Source organism: Camarhynchus parvulus, chromosome 1A, assembly GCF_901933205.1.
Source record: "Camarhynchus parvulus chromosome 1A, STF_HiC, whole genome shotgun sequence".
NCBI lineage: Eukaryota > Metazoa > Chordata > Aves > Passeriformes > Thraupidae > Camarhynchus > Camarhynchus parvulus.
Genome location: NC_044586.1, coordinates 55,276,385 through 55,298,976, shown reverse-complemented (window position 1 = coordinate 55,298,976; position 22,592 = coordinate 55,276,385). Strand labels below are relative to the sequence as shown.

At 42.8% G+C, this 22,592-nt stretch overlaps 1 protein-coding gene across 1 annotated transcript in view; it reads right to left on the bottom strand.

Moving 5' to 3' along the window:
• CELSR1 (cadherin EGF LAG seven-pass G-type receptor 1) overlaps window positions 1–22,592 on the bottom strand; it is a 163,607-nt gene that overhangs the window by 23,756 nt on the left and 117,259 nt on the right. The window contains 16 exon segments of the mRNA XM_030959311.1: window positions 896–1,063; window positions 1,385–1,586; window positions 2,780–2,923; window positions 5,609–5,792; window positions 8,385–8,594; window positions 8,899–8,993; window positions 10,761–10,862; window positions 11,727–11,838; window positions 11,841–11,912; window positions 13,006–13,126; window positions 14,810–14,951; window positions 15,636–15,810; window positions 16,137–16,250; window positions 16,541–16,726; window positions 17,186–17,352; window positions 21,933–22,058. Of these exon segments, the coding sequence (XP_030815171.1) occupies window positions 896–1,063; window positions 1,385–1,586; window positions 2,780–2,923; window positions 5,609–5,792; window positions 8,385–8,594; window positions 8,899–8,993; window positions 10,761–10,862; window positions 11,727–11,838; window positions 11,841–11,912; window positions 13,006–13,126; window positions 14,810–14,951; window positions 15,636–15,810; window positions 16,137–16,250; window positions 16,541–16,726; window positions 17,186–17,352; window positions 21,933–22,058 (2,320 nt within the window).

The window sequence follows — 22,592 nt, the reverse complement described above, 5'->3', positions numbered from 1 at the left end:
GAACACAAAAGACCTAAATGAATGACTCTCAGAACATTTAATCTTTTTCCTAACACTTCCCTCCTAGAGAGTCAAATACTCTCTCCTTATATTCTGCTTCTATATTACAATTGCTTTCCATAAACTGAAAAGGTCTAATGTCCCAAAAAAGGTATTTCCACTCCCTCCATTTTTTCACTAAAACAAATGAAAGCAAATCCACAATAGTTGGTGAAATGAAAGTTAAGTTTCTTACCAGTGCAACTGCCTTTGCATTGACTTTTGAGTCAAAAATTTGTGATTCAGAAATTCATAATCTTTTCTCCCAATTTTATCTGAAAAACCTCAGTCCTCATTTCTACCAAAATGAAGGTTTGGTTTTGTAATTTTTTGCACTAGCCCTGGCTGAGGCACCAAGGGTAGGTGCCTGTTTGCTATCTACTCTGTCCATAGTCACCGGAGTGTAACAGGAGAAGATTCAGCCCATGGAAGAGCTGAATCATCTCCTGAAAATCCTGACTTAAAGACCCCAGGCAAGCCATGAATTCAGACATTGGAGTTGGACTATGTTTGTCCAGACATACATCCATGGGCAAATAGCATGGACAAATACAAGGAAATTGTGGGATTTATTTCTTCTGGGTGAAAATGAACCCTGCAGAAAGACATGACAGCTCTGTGTTTCTTAGAAACCGCATAGCTAATCCTTTGTTTGAGGAGTTATGATAATTATTTTCATTTTTCTCAGGTTAGTGGGAAATCACTACATGGCTCTATTCCACCAAAAATCAGTTGTCAGCTGAACAGACAGACCAAGACAGGGTTTCCTGCAGAACTATCTTCCCAGGATAAGGGCAGGAGTTTTCTGCTACTCAGATGGTGTCACTCACAGCCCTAAAGCAAGCAGGAGACATACGTGATGGAGTGATTCCAGAAGACACAGACAGGCTTTGTTCTCTCCTCTGTTTCCAGCATGGCATACTCCACTATGACAGGCTTTTCCACCAGGTTGGGAGGAAACTCCCCATCACTGTGAATGGCTGTGCTCACTACAGGTGTGTTGATGATAGGGCGATTTGGCAATCTGCACAAGGAGAAAGATTGCACAGTGATCTACACATCAAAATGCAAAGCTACATTCTGCAAATAGAAGATCTCAGGTTGCTTTTGCTCAGAAAGTGAGGCAGGTGTACCAAGAGCCTTCCAGATGTGTTTCCAAAAACTGCTGGCACTTCTGGCATGGTTATTCTCCCACAGTGTGCCAGAGGAGGACATGAAGCAGTACTGCAGTGATAACAGCAGCACTAACGACCCTTGGCCAGTATAAAAGCAGCTCTGTCTCCCCCACGCATTCAGAGAGCAGAAAAAGAGATCTGAACAATCCACAAACAGGTCTGAAGTTTACCTCAAGCTCCTCCTGTCAGGATCATAGTTTTCAGGCAGGAGGTGTCCCAGGGATCGGTATATAATGACCATGGCAACAGTGTGATGTGTCTCAATGTCTGGGTGTCGCTTCTTCCTCTTTGCAAAAGCACTCTCAGGGCTGAACTCATTGCTGTTCAACTTAGAGGGTATCTTCTGATTTGAAGGTTTCATTGTAGGCACTGCTATGGAATCAACAGAAATATTAAATTCTTTGCACACAGCTTCAAAGCTACTATTTAAACTGGTAATTTTACTTTGCCAAGATACAATAATTAGAGTTCTTACAACTCCAGGCTTAGAGCACTCAGCGTGCTTCTAATGTTCTACTTGACATTTTTAATAAAATTTCAGCACAATTCATAGTTATATAGCTGATAATCAAATAACCATTGAACAGTGAAAAGCCATTTAGTCTAGCTATAAAATAAGCAATTTCTAAGCTAAAAGGTACATAAGTATATAAGTACCCCAGGCATAACTTAAGGAGAAGATTAAAACATCTTCTCATCTTCTCATTATGCATGATGTTAAAATGCATTTATATATGGCAAAACTAGTATTAATGAACACACCAACTACTCACACGAGACTTCTCCCTGCTAATTCTGTCATTTAATGAGCTTTCTGTTTTGGAAGATTCTCTTAAAATTCCCATTCCCTTTTGTCTTACAGAAAAGATACAAATCATAGAAGCAGATACTCTGTTTCTAAGCAAAAAGCCATAAAGCTGTACTAGCTTATTATGTATTATTTTCACAAGAGCTATTATTTCCTCATTCAAAAGACATTCAACAATGGTACATCTCTTGAACTTTGAGTTACCCTCTCTCCCTTTGCCCAAAACCTTGTGGTGCTTTGCAGCAATCTTGGGATACTTCAGACACACTGGGAAGCAGGTACTCCCCCATGTATTCTCCCTGATCACCCAGCTCAAGACTTTTTCCTTGCTGCCTAGTTCTGAAAACAGCTCTCTGAGCTCCCAGATTTGGATTCTCTGTCTCTCACACCACCTCCCTCCATCTCTGCAGGGGCTGGAGGAAGGCAGCCGTGGGACTGCAGGCACTGGGCAGCCATCCCATCCCATCCTGGTGGGAACAGAGGCAGAGCATTTCTCCCACTTTGACAGGGCTTTGAGGGGCTGCAGGCAAGACCTGACAGACAGGTACAGCCAGTCCCACAGCCCCCCATGCCTCCATCACTGCCGGCAGGCAAAATGCCTCAGAAACACGCACAGCTGCTCCATCCCTAAATAATGCTCACTTGTGCAGACAATCGCCCTGCTCTCACCCCAGTACCACTCTGCTCCCTGAGGATCCATCATGCTCCCTGGGAGCTGGCCATAATTGCTCACCAAACAGCAGCAGAAGGGTTTTACCTTTCCTTTCTGAAGGTCTGAATAAAGTATCAGGGAAGACAACAGATGACTCCAGATCTTTTGGGTAATCTTCTTTAATCTCATGAAATCGTGGTATTCTAGCTCCCGTGAAATTAGACTTGTCAAAGATGTCAACAGCAATAACTGGGGGGGATAAAAGTTTCCCATCACCACAGTGAAACATTACTGAAAGGTTAAAATGACTGCACAATACAGATAAAAAATTTAAACCACAAAATAGAAAGTAAAACTTAATTTTTTTCTGTTAACACCTTATATAATAACTAAAAGTTTATGTGTCAGCATTATGTTACATTTATCAAATCATACATTTATTGTTCAGTGGAAAGGAATTCACAAGACGGTATCTCACACTATGAAAACATACTGGAAACTTTGGAAATAAAGAATGAAAAATTTGTTTAGGTTGCAAAAGATCTCCAAGATCAAGTCAAACTGTTAACTCAGCACCGCCAAGTCCAGCAATAAACCATGGCCCCAAGGGCCACATCTACAGGTCTTAAATACCTCCAGGGATGGTGACTTCCCTGGGCCACCTGTTTCAATGCCTGGGAATTGTTTCAATGAAGAAATTTTTATTAATACCCATCTTGAGGTAGATCACTTCACTGGTACTTCTCCAGCAGCCGACTGGGGTTTCAGAGGCTTTTCCCTGGCTGCTGCTCAGTGAATGCTCCTGCTTCACAGAGTCTCTCCATGTGCTGCTGGCCTGCTCCAGTGTGGGCTGCATGTTCCAATTTTAGACTTGTTTTTTAATGGGAAGATTAAATCGAGTGCTTCAAAACCATAGTTCTACATCTGTTGGATTGTGAAGTCAGCTGACAGAAGCAAATAACATGCATTTTATCTGGAACTACTCCTTAGTTCTCCACTGGCAGTTCCTCCCTAGCTTACCTATCATCTCTGCCTGTTTAACTGCCCAAATACTTAAAAGCAGTTGAGTTGGCTTTAACTTTCTCATTTAGGACAAGTCACTGAGTGCCAATTTACATGTCCTGGGGGTAACCCTACACCAAAAGGTGTGATCCTCTGCAAATTTCTGTATGAAGAAATACCCACGCTAAGACCTGCAAATTCCCACTCCTTTCCTAGGTTCTAACTAACTCCCAGATGAGCCATTAGGAAACTCTATTAACACCATGTTCACCTGGAAAAACTGTTCAAAAGAAAACAGACCTCTTTCAGGCCAGAGCTGCCTCATCACTCTCAAGCTCACACCTCCTTTACACAGGAAGAACTGATTGAAAAAAAATAATGATTTACAACCTGCAAGAAATTCTGGGGTTTGTTTTCATCTCAGTTCAGCTGGGTTAAAATCCTAAGCACATTTTTTTCTGAGTATGAAGATAAAAATATTTGATTCTCATAGTCCTGAATCATAAGAAAGTATTTCAGTTTATTAAAGAAAAATCAAAGTGTTTCAGTTTGGCATAGTTCAACAATAATCTATGCCCTGTTGATGCAGGATGCTACAGCCTTTGTAACTTGACTGCCTCATGCCTTTGATTTTCTGCCCCTGTGATTGTGGACATAAAGCATTCTTGGGACAAGGTTTGTAGCCAATTACTACAACAGCAGGTGTAGTTGGGAAAATAAGACCAACTTTTGGCACATAAGTCTTCTTCATATCTGAAATAAAAGCAACAGCTTGAAAAGCTAAACACAAGTTCAGGCTGATATAGTTTAGAGCAGCTCTGAAGGAAAAACCAAATAGCAATGCGGCTTTTGAGGGACTTCTGAAGTTCAGCTGGCTCCATCTCACCTCACACCCAGGGCAGGACTATCACCAACACCCCCTCAGCTCAGACTGCTTGTAGCTGGGAAGAAAATGAAATAGAGAGAGCAGGGGAGAAAATGATGAAAGAAGCTGACCAGGCTGTGGTTGCTGTGCTCCATCTACATACGCACTGCAGAGATGTCTATGAAATACATCACAGTCCAAAGTGCAGGAGCTGTTATTTGTTTGTCAGAGGAGACATTTCCTGTGATAGGTGAACAAGGTGTCTTGGTATGCCTGATGTTTCCTTCTCAATTTACACTCATTCTGGATATTTTGGATCCCATAGATTTTGTTCTGATTATGGGTTTTGCAAGACTAGGATGGCATTTGAAGGGCTGGTGATTCTGTGAAGATACCTTTCAGTACAAGCATCTCTACAGATGATGGTTTTCTGGATAGGTTCCAAGTTAGGAAAGCATGTGAAAAATCAGAGGAATAATCACAGAATCATCTAGGTTGGAAAAGACCTATAAGATCATTGAGTCCAACCTTTGATAGATCATTACCCTGTCAACTAGACCACAGCACTAAATGCCACATCCAGTTGCTTCTTGAACATCTCCAGTGCTGGCAATTCCACCACCTCCCTGGGCAGTCCACACCTATGCAAGTAAGATCAATAATACGCAACAAAATCAATAGTAGGGTTACTTTTTTTTTTGTACTACAGTAATTCTTCTGGTGTTGGTGTGACTCCTCCAAAAATGAGATCTACTACATTCAACTATATTTGTTGGTCTCAAAAGGCATTACCTTTGTTTACAAACTTAGTCCTTCCTACTATCTCTACACTGCTCTGACTGCAACAAAAAGCCCCGTGGAGCAGTGGCATGGTCCAGAGGCAAAACAGATCAGACACTTCCCAGGAGGCCCCCATGACAACTGAAAGATATGGATCAAGGTTTGATGGATTTGAAACTAATGCAATGATTTTTCTCAGTGGGTACTATTAAAACAAATAACTAGCACCTATGTCCAGCACATTTTTAAGAGTCAAAAAAAGGACAGTTTTCAACACAGATACTCACTCATGTTAGTGTCAACAATGACAAAAGGTCTCATGTAGGTTTTTTTCATGTTCTGGGCCACATTGTTGAAATATTCCTCGTAGTGCCTGAGCAGGTGAGCGGTGCCACCCTCTGTTCGCTGAATTTGCTCCCAGTGCTCCTTGTTGCCGGGGTCCAGCAAAGCACTACCCACTTTGATAATATTCTGAGAAATAAAGTACAAGCCTAAATTATGAATCAAACACAGAGCTGGGTTTCAAGTGAGAAGTATTGAAAATTATTTGCCTGACTGCCTTAGGTAAGTGTATAATGAAATATTTAATCCAGGCATGTTCTACTGCAGCCATATAAAATATACACACCAGTTACTCACCCAGAGGTTTTTTGGTCATGTAAAGCAAATCCCTCTAAACTTTTTACAAGTAAGCCAAAACTGGAGACTGTAAGAGCACTGCCTACTTTCTTCCTCCTAACGACAAGAAATCAAGCAAGAAAATGCAGGAGGAGAATCTATCCCTGTTTTCTTTGTTTCTGAGAGATCAGACGCACGAAAAGCACAACTCTTAGCAGGTACACTGAAGAACTTCCCCAGATAAATCAAAATAATGCTTTTTTGTTGAAAAACAAAAGAAAGCCATGACTAGAAATATCACTTCCTCTTTTACTTTAATTTTTTTTGCTTTGTTTCCTAGATAATGAAGACAACTTATACAGTGAAGAATGCTAAGAGTGAATATTAACTTGCATAGACAAACTTGAAAATGCGTAAGAAAACTTAAATCATGTCATTGTCTCCCCATTTTTACATTGCTTACAAATGGTATTAAAAAGGCATTTCTTTCTGAGGACCTGACTCTTCTGCCCTTTCTTAGAAAAATATGCAAAGGGACCCTCAGGGTGAATGGAAGGAGATTGACCCCAAAAGAGTGTGCTAAATGGCTTAAGTGAGAAAAATGCTAAAAAGCTTTTAATCTTGGTGTACATATGAACTACGTTGTTGTAACAAAATCTAATTCCTAACTAAGGTAAAAATGGCGTAAATGGCAGTAGGAATTAATCACCACAAACTCTAAAATAGCCAAGACAAATATTTAGGCTTCATTTAGAAGGAGCTATCTGTATCCTGTCTGTACTGTTTGAGGCTGCAAGCACGTATCTGAGCTGAAAGAGACTCCCAGTATGACCACCTTCACCTAGGGTGAGAAGCACAACATGGATCCCAGGAATGCAGGAGACACATACTGTACTTGGTACCAGGCCTCCTCCATGTTTGTGAACATTATTTATGGTTTTTTATTATCTATTTTTCAGGCTTCTATGTGGAATTATAAAAAAAATTTTCCTTCTCCCCTTGTGGTTCCTCAGCCTAGGATGTTGCCTCCTTTTATTCATGAGCTGTACTCATTAGTTTTCAAATTCCTGACCTATCCTAAAATATTTAGGGAGTTCTTGAAAACATCATCTGTATGAATTTCAGTGCCAAGTGCAGAGAACAATAAATTAAAGCATATGTTTCCAAACCAATTTTTTTTTTGCTTATTGTTCCTATTTCTACTAAACAAAACATACTAGAAATGAAGCTCCTTTTCAAGATCTGAATGGCCTGCTTCACAGTCCACAGGAAAGAAAAAACTGAATCTATTAAAATTTGGTGCATCTAAAACATAAAATGTTTCAGAAGTTCTCCACTCTCTGCTGATTATACAGCCCAAGACACTAAGGAATTTTCTCAGCTGCATTTCTTCCTGCTCCTAACTCTCTAGTGACATCCTCTCCTGGTGCAGCTTGGCTCTCCAATTTCACCCCTGGTCTGCCTGACCTGTTCTGGTCCTCCTGGAGTACTGTAAGCAGTGACTTGGGTGTAGCACACCTTCTCAGGGAGCCAAAGAGATCTTTGGCCAGCACAGATGCCAGTCCTGACCCATGGAGGGTCATTCCACATGCTGGTGCCCAATCTCTGGGCTCTGCTAGCACAGATCCAAACAGATGTTTTAGCTTGAACTCCATGTTGTGCCATGGCCAGGATCTTGGTGATAGTATGGGCAAGAGTGGAGAACAGTATCCCCTGTACACATGGGATTGAGGAAAGCTCTACAAGCCTGACATGGGTCATCCAGCCTTCACATAATCAGATCACAGAATACTCCCAACTGCCTTAAATTTCACATTTTCCCACGACAACTACATATTTTACCAGACAGGGAGGGTGCTACAGCTTGTTCTCTAGCCCTGCTCAGGTCTTTGGTAATAACTGAGACTTTCATCAATGCTCTGAGTAGCAGAAGCTCTCTGGCTTTAAGGCAATCACATTGCCTTAAAATACCAGTGATATAGAATGTCTTTCAATGTACCAACTCATGACTGAATTAGAGGAAACCTTCAGAGTCAGTAACTGGCTTGGACTTAATTCGCTGCACATTTAAATGAGCATGATCACATTAGGCATGTTTTACAACAAAAATAAATATAGTACACAAAACTGTTTTAGCCAGGAAAAACACATTAATGTGATGATTTCTTTTCATATGGGGGATATTGCTTTTGGCTGTTACTATGATGATATTTTTTAGAAAAGCACATTCTATTATATTTGTATTACACATACACATGCATGCACAGACACATGCATAACCAACTTCCCATTCTAATCTGAGAAGAAAGGCTTATTTGTGGAACAGATTAGGCAATTACACAATGTTAGCTTCACCTTGGTCAAAGACAAATTTAATTACCCACTGCCACCTAATTTTTAAGGGAAACTGTAAGGGTTCAGCACAGTATACAGTATTTCTCTTACCTCATTGAATTCCACATCCCTCGTGGCTGCCAAGTCAAACCCTTGCTGCTGGCTCTCATACTGGAGGACCCGTATCATGATCTGGTAAGCTGTCCTCACATCATTGCCATACAAGCTGTGTGTATATTTGGTGGCATTCTGCAGTGCTCTCACGATCCGTATGGTTTTATCTCCATCCAACCTGGTCTCATTGTGGTGTAACTTCTCATTCTGAATCAGATAAAAAGGAAGAAAAAATCCAATTATATATTGTTTTTTTCATTCTAGTTACAATCACAATTTAGGGATTTTTGGCACACAAATTGTTCGGTCAAAATTTTGTTTGTCTTGAGAAAGAGTTGGCAACAAAACTCAATGACAGATGTAACTGAGAGCCAGAAAAGCACCAGGGTCCTAATGGAAAATGAGGCTGTTCAAGGTTGAAGTCAAAAGACTGAGTGCAAGGATATCAAACTGGAGTCTAAACTGGTCATTATTTACAAAATAAAGGGAAAACTGAGAAAACCCAGCTTACCATGATTTTTAGATCCACAAAAGTGTTGGTGGTGCAGTTGAAAAGCTCAGGAGGCAGCCAGCCCTTCTCAATGTTACAATGGCGAACCGCATTTCCTGAAGAAAACAAAGCATGAATAGCAAACAATTTTCTGAATTGTGCAGGGTAAATATTCATAGATTTCAACCATCCTAGACTTTCAGATTTCCTACATTTTTAAGTTGCTCAAAGCTACACATGTATTTCAATGTCCCAACGGGGATTCCTGTGAGAGAAAAGTTAAGGACTACTAATCTTCAGGAATTGCTTTCGCCAGGCTTTGGAGAGAAGTCAGCTAAACTGCAAGCTCGGCCCAGCTGCTCTCAGCCTCACTGCCAGATTGTTTTCAAACTACTTAATTCATTTCTTTATACCAAAAAAGAGAAGTACTCTGCACTTCCTAAGTATTCCTGAAAACCAACCCCTACTGAGATTCCTGTGCAATAGCCTATATATAGGAAGACCTCCTGGACAATTGCTGTATTCACATCAACACATGCCCACACATCTGCATGTGCTAAACACTTTGACTAACATGCATAATTGCCTTTTTGCCACTTGTAAATGGACTGGGAGCAGCTTACTGTTTAATTTAGTCTATTATATTTTGTACTATTTGTCAAATAATTTTAAAGTGCAATTCTTGGCTGAGGATCCTTCACCATGAATTGCAAGTAATCTAATTCAAAATTGACATTTGTGCTAGTTAATTTGCACATAACATACTGCATATGTCTAAGCCATTTAATTACCAATATATAAATAAGAACTATAATTAATTTTACTGTATCTAATTATATTATTTCTCTTCCATTATTAGGTGAATACAATTAAGCCTCAGGTTCTTAGTCTGAATATTCATTATTATAAGGCTTACTTCTTTGAACAATTTGTAAAATTTGCTTAGAACGTGCAATTACTATAAGCAACATTGCCTAGAAGAGACGCTTGGGTGAACCACTTCAAGAACAGTGCAGAAAACTCATTTTAATTCAGCTTTATACTGCTTAATCACGAAAATATTCTTCACCTAAAAAAAAATTCTATCTCCTAGCATCTTTAGAACAGGAGCTAGGTTGACCACAAATCTTCTGCACATCTATAAGCAGTGGCCTCTTCCTAGAAATATTTGGGGCAGTCACACAACTATTTATAACTCCCTGAGCCTAAGAAAAACTCATAGCAGAGAGTTAGCAGGTCCAGAACCAAGACAGAGTTTTCACTTCCCACAGAACAGCCTTTGGAAAAGATTGGGAACTCTATTTTCAAAAATCTAATACATGTTTTCAGAGACATATATGAAAAAGCAAATTGTCATTTGCCTGTTGTACAAAACAACATAGCTCATCTGGTTTATAAAAGGTGTTTTTCAGCTGTTTTGCTTATGGAAAAGATATTGTGTGGAAAAATGTGAGTTTTGTTGCAACTCTTAGCTTTAGTAGGTTGCAACCCTAGTAAAGCAGTCATCAGGAATATGATTGTCCTAATTTTATCTTTGCCCAGAGGAACTGTATGGCTAAAGAACACTTATAAGTCACTAGAAACTGAAAGTTACATGTGAAAGAATTGCTTGATAAATAGAAAATTAGGCTCTGCTTTTTTGAAAATATATAGCTTCTGTGCTTTATGCATGTTTATCTGCTGTACTGTTGAATTTATTTATTGCTAGCATTCCAAATGTATTTGATTTCAGCTAGCTATACTTTTCTGCTTATGATATATAAGCTATGCTGCAGACTCTAGACCAAATGAATTAATGCTATTCCCTATGTACACTTTGGAAAAAAAAAAAAGAGAGAGAGGCACACAGATAAAGTAGGTAATTATTTACCCAGGAAACTTACCCACTGAGCCCTTAGGACAAGGCACAGCAGCTGGCTGGCCAAACTTGGTCTGTGGCCACCAAATACCAGCCTCGAAAGCTTTGGGACAGCCATTATAAATTACTGAAAGCAGAAAAAGAAATGATGCAATTTTTCTGACAAGATAAAAATCATAGCAGTGAGACATTTCAACCTGCCTGAAGGACCTTCCTGTAATTCCAAAGCCCTGTCAGGATACCTGTCCTCTGCAGTGCCTTCCAAGCTGGAACCCATCAGTTGCTCCTTATCCAACAGATTGGACAGACAGGTACAGGCAGAGGAGAGCTCGGGATGATTATGGGGCTCTGGATTTTGGCTCTGCCTATCTCTGCTTGCTCCTTTATTGTGGGAAAACATTTCTCCTTTATTTTGCCCACACACTGCTGTTGCAGCAGCTTTGTGCTGATCACAGGAGGACAGTGGGTGGGTGGGTGGGTGAGAGGAAAGGCAGGATGGGCAAGGTGGGGAAGGAAGGCAAAGTGCATGAGGCGCACGGCACGGTGCCTCTGTGGGCAAAAGGCGTGAGGGCTCTCACCAGCCTCTTCAGCTGCAGCTCAGCAATCCACCACTGCCCTGGCAGATGAACTTGGGTTTAAGGAAAAGCCGCTGCTAGTCTTTTGCTCCCCCTACTCCACCTCAGCTGGCTACATTTCCATATGAGAAAAATTATAGAGATAAGAGCTTTTTTTCCATTTCCTCAGCCCCCATGAGTCACACTGGCACATATCTGGGAGGAGAGGTGTACGTTCAGGCTGCTGCAGCCCCCATTGCCCCTACTGCCAGAGCAGTGCTGCTGGGCTCACAGCGGCCCAGGAGTGTCCCCACAGTGTCCCCATCTGTGCACTGCCAGTGGCTCTGGTCCCACATGGCCGGGCAGCATGGCTGGGCCGCAGGGCTGGGCAGCAAGGCTGGGCAGCATGGCTGGGCAGCACGGCCAGGCCGAGGTACCTTCGCAGCCCCTCACGGTGACCTCTGCAAAGGGGTTGTCGCAGCGGTTGCACTGGCGCCCGATGACGCCTGGCTTGCAGGGACACTGTCCCGTCTCCATGTCGCAGGCGCGCCGGTGTGGGAGCCAGATGGGAAGCAGTCGCAGGGGTAGCAGGTGTCGCTGCTTTGGGGCCTGTAGTAATTGGCCTAGAAAAACCAACATGATAGACACAAGGTTTTTGAGTTCCAAACTGGTTACATTTCTGAAACCTGCTGTAGCGGCATGTACATCATAAAAGGGCTCACTTTGCAGAGCACAGACAAAAGTTACGTTACTATTATCAGAGACCCAGGGTTTGTGTTGCCATTTGCAGCGGAGCCACAGGGCCCACATTACTCCTCGGGCACTTGTTGCAAGTGCCCACCAAACATATTCTTGGCGGATTTACAGTTTTCTCAGCTTTGCAATTCTTATCTTGTATGGCATGAACGAGCCACTAAGGGAACTTCCCGCACTGTGCATTTGTGTTTCACGTAGAGGGTGGAGAGCACGCAATGATCCCATATTCAAATCGCCTCAGTACATGCATTTGATCTGAGGCGTTAGGATTGCACAAGAGCCAGAGCTGGCACCCCACTGACTCCATTTCATGCAACAGTCACTGTGTGTCCTGCTGGCATTTTGGAAAGGAGCAGGGGGCCAGATTCACAGCCGCCAGTCTGCACAAGCCCAGCTCCTCTGATGTCATTCAAGCCACTTTAAAACCCATTGTGAGAAGTCCTTTGTAAAACCTTCATGACGAGGTGCCTCCCCTCCCATGTCCCCCATCTGTCCCTGCCTGTCCAGAGATGAGGAAAGCATTTAGCCCTGCAGCTCTCTCCAGCTGCCAGGCCTCTTGCTGGCCATAGCACAGGGGAGAGCTTCAGCCAGCTGGCCCGAGCTGTTTCATGGCCATTACTCATTTGTGATGCACAAAACCCCACTGACACTCCTCTGCACCCCGGCCTGATCTCCCCTGATAAACCAGGCTGCACTTCAGAGATCAGAGCCAGGCTTTCATCCTCTCGGCTTGCTTTTCCAAACACAAATAAGATAAGAGCTGTACAGTATGATTTGGAGAAGGGTGGTGCCAGCAAAATGTTTTGGGTAATGATTAACTCCACTGTGCACATACATATATATGTGATACAAAGCACAACTCTGTGTACTTTGTATCAGATACTCACTTGTAATTATTAGTGGTACAGTTTCTTTTTAAACTAAAGAAGTTTTGACTTGAGACTGGCTTCTTTTGCTTACCTTGCAGTGGCATTCTCCATTGGTCTTATTGCAATCAGAATCAAATCCTTTACTAGTCTCACAATTACATGGGCCACAGATGGGATTTCCCCACCAACCTCTGGGACAAGGTAGGTCGATCCTATTAAAGAAAATAAAATGGAAAGAAAGTTATTTTAAGTTCCCTCTTAAAAAGGGTGAAAATAAAGCTTTGGACCAAATCTGCACTCAACCTTATTAGCTTACAGGCAGTAATGTATCTGAAGCAACAATCAATATATATAAATATAAATATAGTATAGTATGGGAAAATTTAGAATATCAGTGCTATGAAAACCTAGAGAGAATGTTTTTCTAAGTACTTTCAAGAGCAGGTGGCTCTGAGCCTGTGCCCTGGTTTATCTACCACCACAAACTGCCTTGGAGTACAGCTCCCCAACACTTTACATCCCACTCCCCATCCCCACCCTGCCCCAGCCCACAGGGACACCAGTTCAGGTGCAAAGCTGTCTGCAAGCTCATCCTATAAAGAAAAGCCACTTTCAGCCAACCTGGCTTTCTCAGACTGTCACTACAAGGTCTTAAAAGCTCTGGTCTGCCTCAGAAGAGACAGAGGACACATGGCTGGAGACATGGAAGAGGGAAGGATGGGAGCTTGGATCTGGACTGTGGATCAAAGGCTATGATTCAGACTGAGTGCAGCAGCACTGGAAGCTATGCAGCAAACCAAAGGCCACCCCTGCTGAAGGAAAACCCCCATTCTCACTGGGACTATTTCATCTGGGTGAGCCTCTGAGCTGGTTATCCCACAGATGCTCCAACACTAATTCTGGCTAGTGCTCTGATTCTCTGATATCTGGGAGTCTTTGCCAAGCAATAGCCTGAAGGACAAGGGCTCTGAGACTGGGATCCTGGAAATGCACAAGGTATCCCCTCCCTGCTGCTCATTTTTAGGAAAGAAAAGCTATTTCCATCTGTTTTGAAGACCAATGCCAATTTTATTTATGGTAATTGGTAGGTTTGTACTTCTGTGCTTTAGAATATGAAAACCACAATGTTGCACTTGACACATGCCAGCAGATAATGACAAGGGACAATGTCTCTGTGTCGCTAATCCAGAGGAATGAAAGACAAATCTGGCAACAGCATGGCCAACATTTGCAAGCCCACACTACAAAAGGCAGAGGAAGAAGCTTGCAGTTTTCAAAGGGAAGGAAACATCACATGAGCCATTCCTAAACAGGCAGACAAATGCACTTCATTTGCACATCATGAATGGCCCATATTACAGTAAATCAAAGTGCCGCCTCTGGGATAAGGCTGGTTGCTGAATGCTTATCAGGGACCAGGAAGCTGCTGATGAGGGAATCAGCACGTTTCTCCCACAAAGCAACAGACACAGGCCCCAGACTGTCCAGAAGAGATGGCTCTTTGCCAGCCCAGGGATTGGACCTACACTGCCAAGAGACTATCTTGCTAGAGGCCACCAAACTGGTGCATTGCTCTCTGTGCTGGGGAAGCTGGAGGAGAGATGCAGAGCAAAGTCAGGCCAAGCCCACCACAAAGTACAGGTGAGATGCAGTGCTGTGCAACACAGCAGAACTGGTTGAGCCCCTGAGCAGCTGATGAAGCAAAGTGGCTCCTGAATAACATGTCTAGTTTCTGGGAAGAGTTCAGGAATGCCAAAAGGCAATGGAGCCTAAAATACCACTCAAATTGTAACAGGAAAGTTTATCGGAGCAGAACAGGAAGTGGAAGGACTGCTGCCTTAGGTGAAGAGCTTCCTGGCAGGATCAAGAAACCAAGAACAAAATAATTCTCTTACTTGCTTTCGCAGTACTGTCCGTAGTAGCTTTGTCCACACTCACAGGTGTAGCCGTGGGACGAGCTAGGTTTGTGCACGCATGTGGAGACATGCTCACATGGGTTCAAGTTGCATACATCAACACAGTCTCTCCCAAAGTACCCTGGGGAGACAAGGTAAGAAAATTACAGCAACCATTGTAATTTATGATTTGCATGTCTCCAAAAGACTGTCTGTCTTAAGCTTATACACTAACAACACATCTTTGATAATCAGTAGATTCTCCCTGAGATACTGTCAGAAACGAAGCACTCTTTTCCCTCTCAAACAAAATGATAGTAAGCCATTCTTTCTGACAGTCTGTTACCATGCTTGAGGCACCCTTGTGCCTTTGGTTCCCAGTTTTATATCTGGGCTATGTGCTACAAATAGTTTTGTATTCTCTTGCTGCATGTATGGGAGGTGACTGTGCTGGGCGCTGACAGCATATGCTGGCTACGTGCTCCAAAACAGAGAAAACATTCAAAGTATCTTGATTAGGATGCAGAGTGAGAGACTGAAATTCAACAGCAGAAAAGGCTGAGAAAAAAAAATTAAAAGGAAAGGGGAGATGCACAGGAATTTTTTGGATCAGAGACTGTCTTTCTGTTTGCTGGATACATTGCCTGGATTCTTAGCCCAGGAGTGCAGCTTCCAGGGTGCTACAGTAAGAGTGAGAAGGGTAATACTGATTGGAAGAGGAAGAATCAGAAGATGAACACTTTGCCAGCACGCTGCTGCTGCAGTGCTGCTTCTGATGAGCTCAAGGAGGTGTGATCCAGCTCCTGTACAAGTGCCAGCAGGTTACCTGGGTCACAGACACAGGAGTAGCTGTCCCAGTCGTCACTGCAGTAGCTGTGCTGGGGACATGGGTTGGAATCACAAGGGTTATCCACTTCACAGCCCTCCCTTACGTTGATCTTGATAGCCTGTTTCATGTTGAGTGTTGCTATGTTTGTAGATGTCTCTCCCATTCTTACTCCCTGGTGACAAAAGACAATTATTTTAAAATTAGAGTCTCTTTTCAGAGTACAGTATTATGTGTTTCACTATTTTCATCAATCAATGAGGCTACATTTTAAAGAAATCACCTGATAAGCCAAACCCAGATTTTTTTTTCAAATATTTTTCCCTTATGTGATCACATTTGTATCTGGCAAAGTGGGTAGCCTTTGATACTTTGATTCTTAGATAATTTTTATGGGGAAAACAGAAATGTTTGAGGGTGGATGAAAAAGAAATCTCCCACATTTTCACCAGGGATTTTCTCATGAGTTCAAAATTTATTGCTACACTTTTTATTTCATACCTGCATACATCCATAAAATCCCTGCTGAACAGAGACTTGGTCTCCAGAAACACCTCCCACAATGATGCTTTTCATTTTCAATCCAGGTAGTTGATTTCCAATCTGCACAGTGCTCTGTGAGGAAAACGACAGCTGATAAGAAGCACTATCATCCTCTCAAGCAGTAGCTGACAGATTACATAAAAATACCAAAGCTGTGAGGAGCCAGACATTGGAATGTGTCTTTTTACGACTTCTTTGTAAGATATAGTATCATAAAGCTTAATAAATTAATATCATTGATTAGGCATAAATCACTGCAGAACATGTCTCACAGCATAAGTACTTGTCCACAGTCCTCTATCCTGGTTTCTCCTGAAAGCATTTGTGCACTGCTCAGTAGCAAAGTTTCTATGCTGCCTTACCTGGTACATCCCATAGTCCAAGGACATGACAGCAAGGTACTTGAGATCTTTACCATCTTTTGCACTCTTCAGCTCTACTAATAAATGATGCCATTCCCCATCACTGACCCGTGACTGGCTCATCTTCAAACTAGCAACCTGGCTCAGGCCACTGTACACTTCAAACTGCACATAGTTGTTCAGTATCTGTTGGGAAAAAAAAAACAACCATGTCTTTTTTTGCTACATATTTGTACTTGATGCAGAAGGAGGTGGAGGGCAAGACAACAGTATTTCCTAAGAAAACGCAAAAGGAAAAAAAGCTCAAAAAGTAAAGATGGGAATGCTTGCAAGAACTCCTTGTATATAATTTTGGACATTCAGACTCCAGCTTCCCTTATGGGCAAAAAACCCCCAAAGGAAAAGATCCATTTTTTACATCTATATTAATGCCCACTACTACCTCTGACTAGAAAAATAATCTTAAATTGATATGATTTTTATAATGATATTTTGATCATGCACTTTTTGATCGTTGTAAAAGGCTAAAGTAATGATATGTTTTTACTGACAGGCATTTAGCTAGGTGGATGGAGCTGTGTAGTTCATCTGGCCATATCCACTGCTGGGGGAGTATTAATTTTTTCTAACCAAAAACCACTTTACCTGAATGTTGATCTTGGATGCAGCCCCAGCATTGGCTTGCATTAACATGCCATTGACTTTCCTGGTTCTGAACATCAGCCCAATGTACCATGGCACAGAGATGGTGATGTCAAGGTCACTCCAAATGATAATGCTCTCACCACTGAAACGCTGAGGAGAAGGCATTGCTGTGAATCAGAATACACAACAGAAACAGTTTTTATCCTTCAGGACAAATGTGAAGAGGAAAAATGATGCTATGTCACAGGGAGCTCATCCCTCTTCCACTGAACTACATTCAATCTACCATGGATGAAGAGCTGGTCTAGGGTAGCTACTGTGAAACAGTTGATAATACTGCAAATTCACAGCCTACCCTGGTTGTGGGTAGGCATCTTGGTGTCTGTACTCAAAAGCAGCACCTCCACACTGCTATGGCATTACCCACATGAGAGCTGTTCCTAGAAAGGGAAGCTCAGGATCTCTGCTGATATAGTTCTGCTGGTGAGTGGGTGGACAGAGCAGGAAGTATGAGGGCAACAGTTGCTTCAGATGTTTTCAACACAACCTTGATTACCTGCTTCTAATTAACAGATTAAACACAGGAAAAGGCTGGGAGGCAACAGGAAATATGAATTAATTGTGAATACTCCAGGGCCAGATTATTCAGCTGCCCCAGCTACACAGCCTTTTCACTGGGAGAAAGTTTGTGTGGAATTGCCTAAATCACCAGCCTTAAATATCCTGAGGTGACAGCTGCAAAATTGCCCCCCTCTCTAACCTTGCACAAGCACAGCTCCTACAGGGTGACACCAACGACAGCCCTCAAAAGAAAGCACTTTGCTGGTGGAAAATAGAGGAACACCCATCCCCTTGGACTTTTAAAGTTGTTACCCTGGGTAACAGGAGCTACAGTCCCATGGATTAGTTGATCCCATTGATTAGAAGCATAAATTAAGCCATGGGAAATCTGTGCTATTTGCAACACCTCATATGACACCTCCACCATGTGTGGAACCTTGTAGGAGACCTACAGTCAGCCCCTTCCTGACATCCTTGCTTATGGGCATGTTGGTGAAGTTCATGGCAGCTTTTTGCCAGTGGAAGCAGGCCTTAGAGACTGCTTACAACCACCACAGATTAGCACCCAGGCTTTTATTTCATCATGTGCTGAGTCCATGTCAGTCAGGGAAATCACAGGGCTTAATAGTCTTTCCCCTTCTGCTCCACACTACCACATCTGCTGACACTTTCTGGAGTTTTTGTAGTAGATCATGTATATACAAATGCATATGTGTTACTATGTACTATGTGTATATGTGTAAGTCCTTAGAAAAAGGTTGAGGGATGACACCATACCAGAAAATGGGGGAAAGTTGATGTGAGGTTGCATTTTTTGAGGAATAAAGCCAAACCTCAAATTCTCATATGTCTGCCTTGCTGATGTCTACAAAGGGAAAGACTGGGGTGAGGAGTGAAGTGCAGGGGTTAGAGTAAAGTGCAAGCCCTTTAGCTTCCTAATTGTAAGAAACAAAAAGTCAGAGACTACTGGGCTACCACTAGTCAAGCCAGAGGTGGAACTTGACTTGCCCTTCCTTAAGATGTGGTTACCCAGCCACCGCACATCAGGCCAAGGGCAGGCAGTCCCAAGGGACAGCCCTCCTCCCTCCTGCTCCAGCCTGCGCTCTCACCTTTGCCAGAGAGGGCATATGGTGGAACAACTGCAGCACAGCCTGCTCTTGAAAACCAGATGGCAACTTTAAAAAAGGTTGTCACCAGATACAGATGTCTCAGGTTGCTTAAAAGTTGAATGCAGTACTTGAATTCTGGCTGTCTGGGCCAGGGCACAATTCTGGGCTAGGGCACAATTCATCAGCCCACACTGCACCACATCAATGTAAAAGTAGCCAGGACATCAGTGTTGAGCAGGATTATTTTCTCTTACTCCACCTGTGCAAAAGTCAGCCTTTGCCTTCCTCCCCTACTCTGCTGACCTTCACAATAACCTCAGCTTCCAACTGTGCTGCTGGTTTTCTAGGCTGTTGCTGAGATTTTTGAGCCCATCTGCCTCTGGAGTGCAGAGGCAGGATGCAAACTTGTGGGATTCCCACCTGCTGAAGGCTGGGAATGTTGTGCGCAAGCATTTTGCCTTTGATCCTGGGAGAACTGGACTGGCATGGCAATTAGCCACCTTCTTCCTTTTCTCACTGGTGGTGACTTTCTGTACTTGCAAATACCGTTCCCTTCCCACACCTTCTCCCAGCCTCCCTCCCTTCCCTGGGGCCAGGGTGCACCTTTCCCTGCTAGTTAAATAGAAATCCCCATTTGTCAGTCCCCTCTGACCTCCCTCTTCCCCCCAGCCCTTCCTCATGGCTGGGACCAGGAGTGTCCATGGAGGGGTGGCACGTCCACTGTCCCCAGATGGGACCTGACCTCCCCTGTCACCACAGAGGTCCACATGCTTCCCAGGACCCCCTGCCATGGGTGGTGCAGCAATGCAAACTGATCCTGTGCTCAGGGTTTGCCACTTGAACCACTGCCCGAGTATCTATGCTCACTCTAAAGAGAGTCCTGCACTCAACAGGTCAGCAGAAACACATGAGGGCCATTCCCTGTGGAGACAGAGGGCCTGGGGAAACATCCCACTTTTGGGACGTCACCTGCAGTGTGGGTGCTGGACAGGCGGAAGCTTATGTTTAGGTCTAGCCCAAGGCTAGTGCAATGACACTGGCCATCCAAGAGGGAGTCAGACACAGTTCACAGATCTTCACAGAATTGCAACACCTAATATTTTAAAAGAATTAAATTACAATAAAGGTGAAACTAAGTTTTCCTTAATTTTATCTCCTTTCTATATATCAGCAAAGGGAGAGGGGAGCTGCCAGAAGGTGAATTAACAGATTCTAGGAGGGTGGTGAAGGTAAAACATCCCATCCTCACTAGCGTAGACCAGATCCCAGAGTTTTTGAAGAGCAGGAAATGAAAAAAAGGTTAATTGGTAACTTGCCAAAGTCTTTGTCCTCTGTTAGCCTGAAGCAGAACCAGCACTGCCATAGGGATTAAAGAAATGCAGCACTCCTACTCAAAACTGCAAATACTCTATGGAAGACTTTTTAAAAAATAGCTGCCTAATAATAGCTAATGCTCTTAGGATCATAGCTGAGCATTCAAATAAGAAATTTGAAAGACAGGAGAATAGCATAACTGTGACTGACTCTATCTCCTGACTTTAACTTTGGGCTCCTGAAATCTTTGGTCACATTCTCTTTCTTTCTTGGCTTGCAATTTTCCCACCGGGACACTGGCCTACAAATACCATTAAAGAACCAAGCAGCCTGCTGCCGTCAAACTGTCAGAAAAACCCCACAAAGTGAGGCATCAGCATGAACATGGGGTTTTTCATTAACAAAGGGGACATGCAGGAATGTACAGTGCTGGAGGCAGAGGTGACAGCTGGGACTGGGGGAGGCAGTGCTGCTGTGACTGCCATCATCCCTTTCACCTGAATTTAAAATAAGTTTCCTGGGATGGCTACAGGGCAGCTCCCAGATGATAATCTAAATCCCAGACTTTGTGGATTGGTCTTGGGTTTGGGATAAGAAAATAGTAAATAAAACAAACATTTGATCAAATTTTGAATTTCCATTTGTTAAACAGAGAGAAGGGGAGTCCTTGCATGTGATAGCAGTACTCCCATTTACACCAGTACAGGACACAGCACAGCTGGGCCCTGGCACTCCCCTCAGGATACATCAGAGTGGGTTAGTAGCACAGAGAACAGCCAATCACGAAGAAAACATAAGAACTTCATCAACAAATGTTCTTGACATGAGACACATGGAAAAATCAGATCTTCATACAAACCTGGGAAGCCCAAACTATTTGAGAAGCTGCTACAGAAAGCAAGTACTAGGCTAAGGGCAATAATAACAGCTCTGGGCTCTGTGTGGGGTGGAACATAGGAAGAGGTCTCCACCATTCCTTTTCCCTTTTCTTCACTCTGGAAACCTTTATCTCCAAGACAGAAACTTAAACATGTGTCTTCTCCTCTTAAGCTAATATTACTGCTTCTCAGGAAAGTGAAGAGAATTTGCCACTCCCTAGACTAGGCCCAGTAGAAACATGTTTTCTTTGCTGGAAGCATTCAGGAAGACTCCAAAGGAGCAGCCACCTTGCAGCACCAACTGCCATGGGACTCTTCCCACAGGCCACTCCTCACTTCTAGGGGAATAAACAGACTGCAAGTTCTTCACACCCTATAAAACTCACCTGCTGCTCCTTCCTTATCCTTTAGTAATGAGGTTTTACACATATATGCACCCTGTGCTCAATCAAAGAGAAATCCAGTAAAACCGAAAGTGCTCTTAGCACAAAATGCCTTCTTGCCAAAAAAGTAGTGATTAAAACAGCACATTCATCCCCAGTTTGAGTCAAAGCCCAGTAAAGTCAGCAGGATTCTTTCCACTGATTTAAAGGGGCTTAGGATCAGGCATTTTTACAGTAAACAAATTGCTAAATACAGCCAAGTTCTTTGGAACTACTTTGCTTATGTAAGTAAATCAATGAAAGCTGCTCTTATTCATGACAGTATGTCATCTACTACAGACGGGATCTCTAAAATAATTTCAAACAGATAATGGGTGACAGTCTCAGGTGCAATCTTCTGCTACCCTCAATCATCACAGGTGGACACAGGTGCTATGAGCTGGCAATGACAGGCAGTGACATGTGCACACATGACAAGCACAGAGAGCTCTGTGCAGCCTACCTTGCTCGCAGTTCTTGCCCCCGTAGCGCATAGGGCACTCACAGATGTACGTGTTCCACTTGTTGATGCACGTGCCTCCATTCTGGCACCAGTTGGTTTCACAATAGTTCCTCTGAGCTGCACAGCCTGTAATTCAGGAAAACCATCACTTTGTATGGTTTCAATTTAAAAAAAAAGGCTCTGAATGACTGTATTTGAGTTTTTACATAAAAAGAAGACATGACTATTATAGGTTTGGTTTTTTCTTTTTTTTATATATGTTTTTGAAGTCAGTGGAGCAAAATGTGTATGGCAAAAGTTTATGTAAGCTGATCATGTGTTAAATGCACAAAGATAAGTCTGTCTATCAAAGGCATATGCTATGATTCCCTCCTTAATCCACAATCAATGCAACATACTTTAGAACTGCAATTTAGCTCTTACACAGACCTTCAGCAGCATGGACAGAAGGGACTTTCCATTTTTGTGTGTAAGAGCCAGTTTTAGGATGATGAGAACATTCTGTATGCCTAATCACTGGAACTAATCCTGATCAGGGATCCAGGGACTGGAAATCAAATCAGAACTTCCAACAGGCTGCTCCATGAAGCAAGTTTCACATTTGGGGAATTGCAGAATTTTATTTACAGAACAAACACAATTTATTAAAAAGTCATTGTA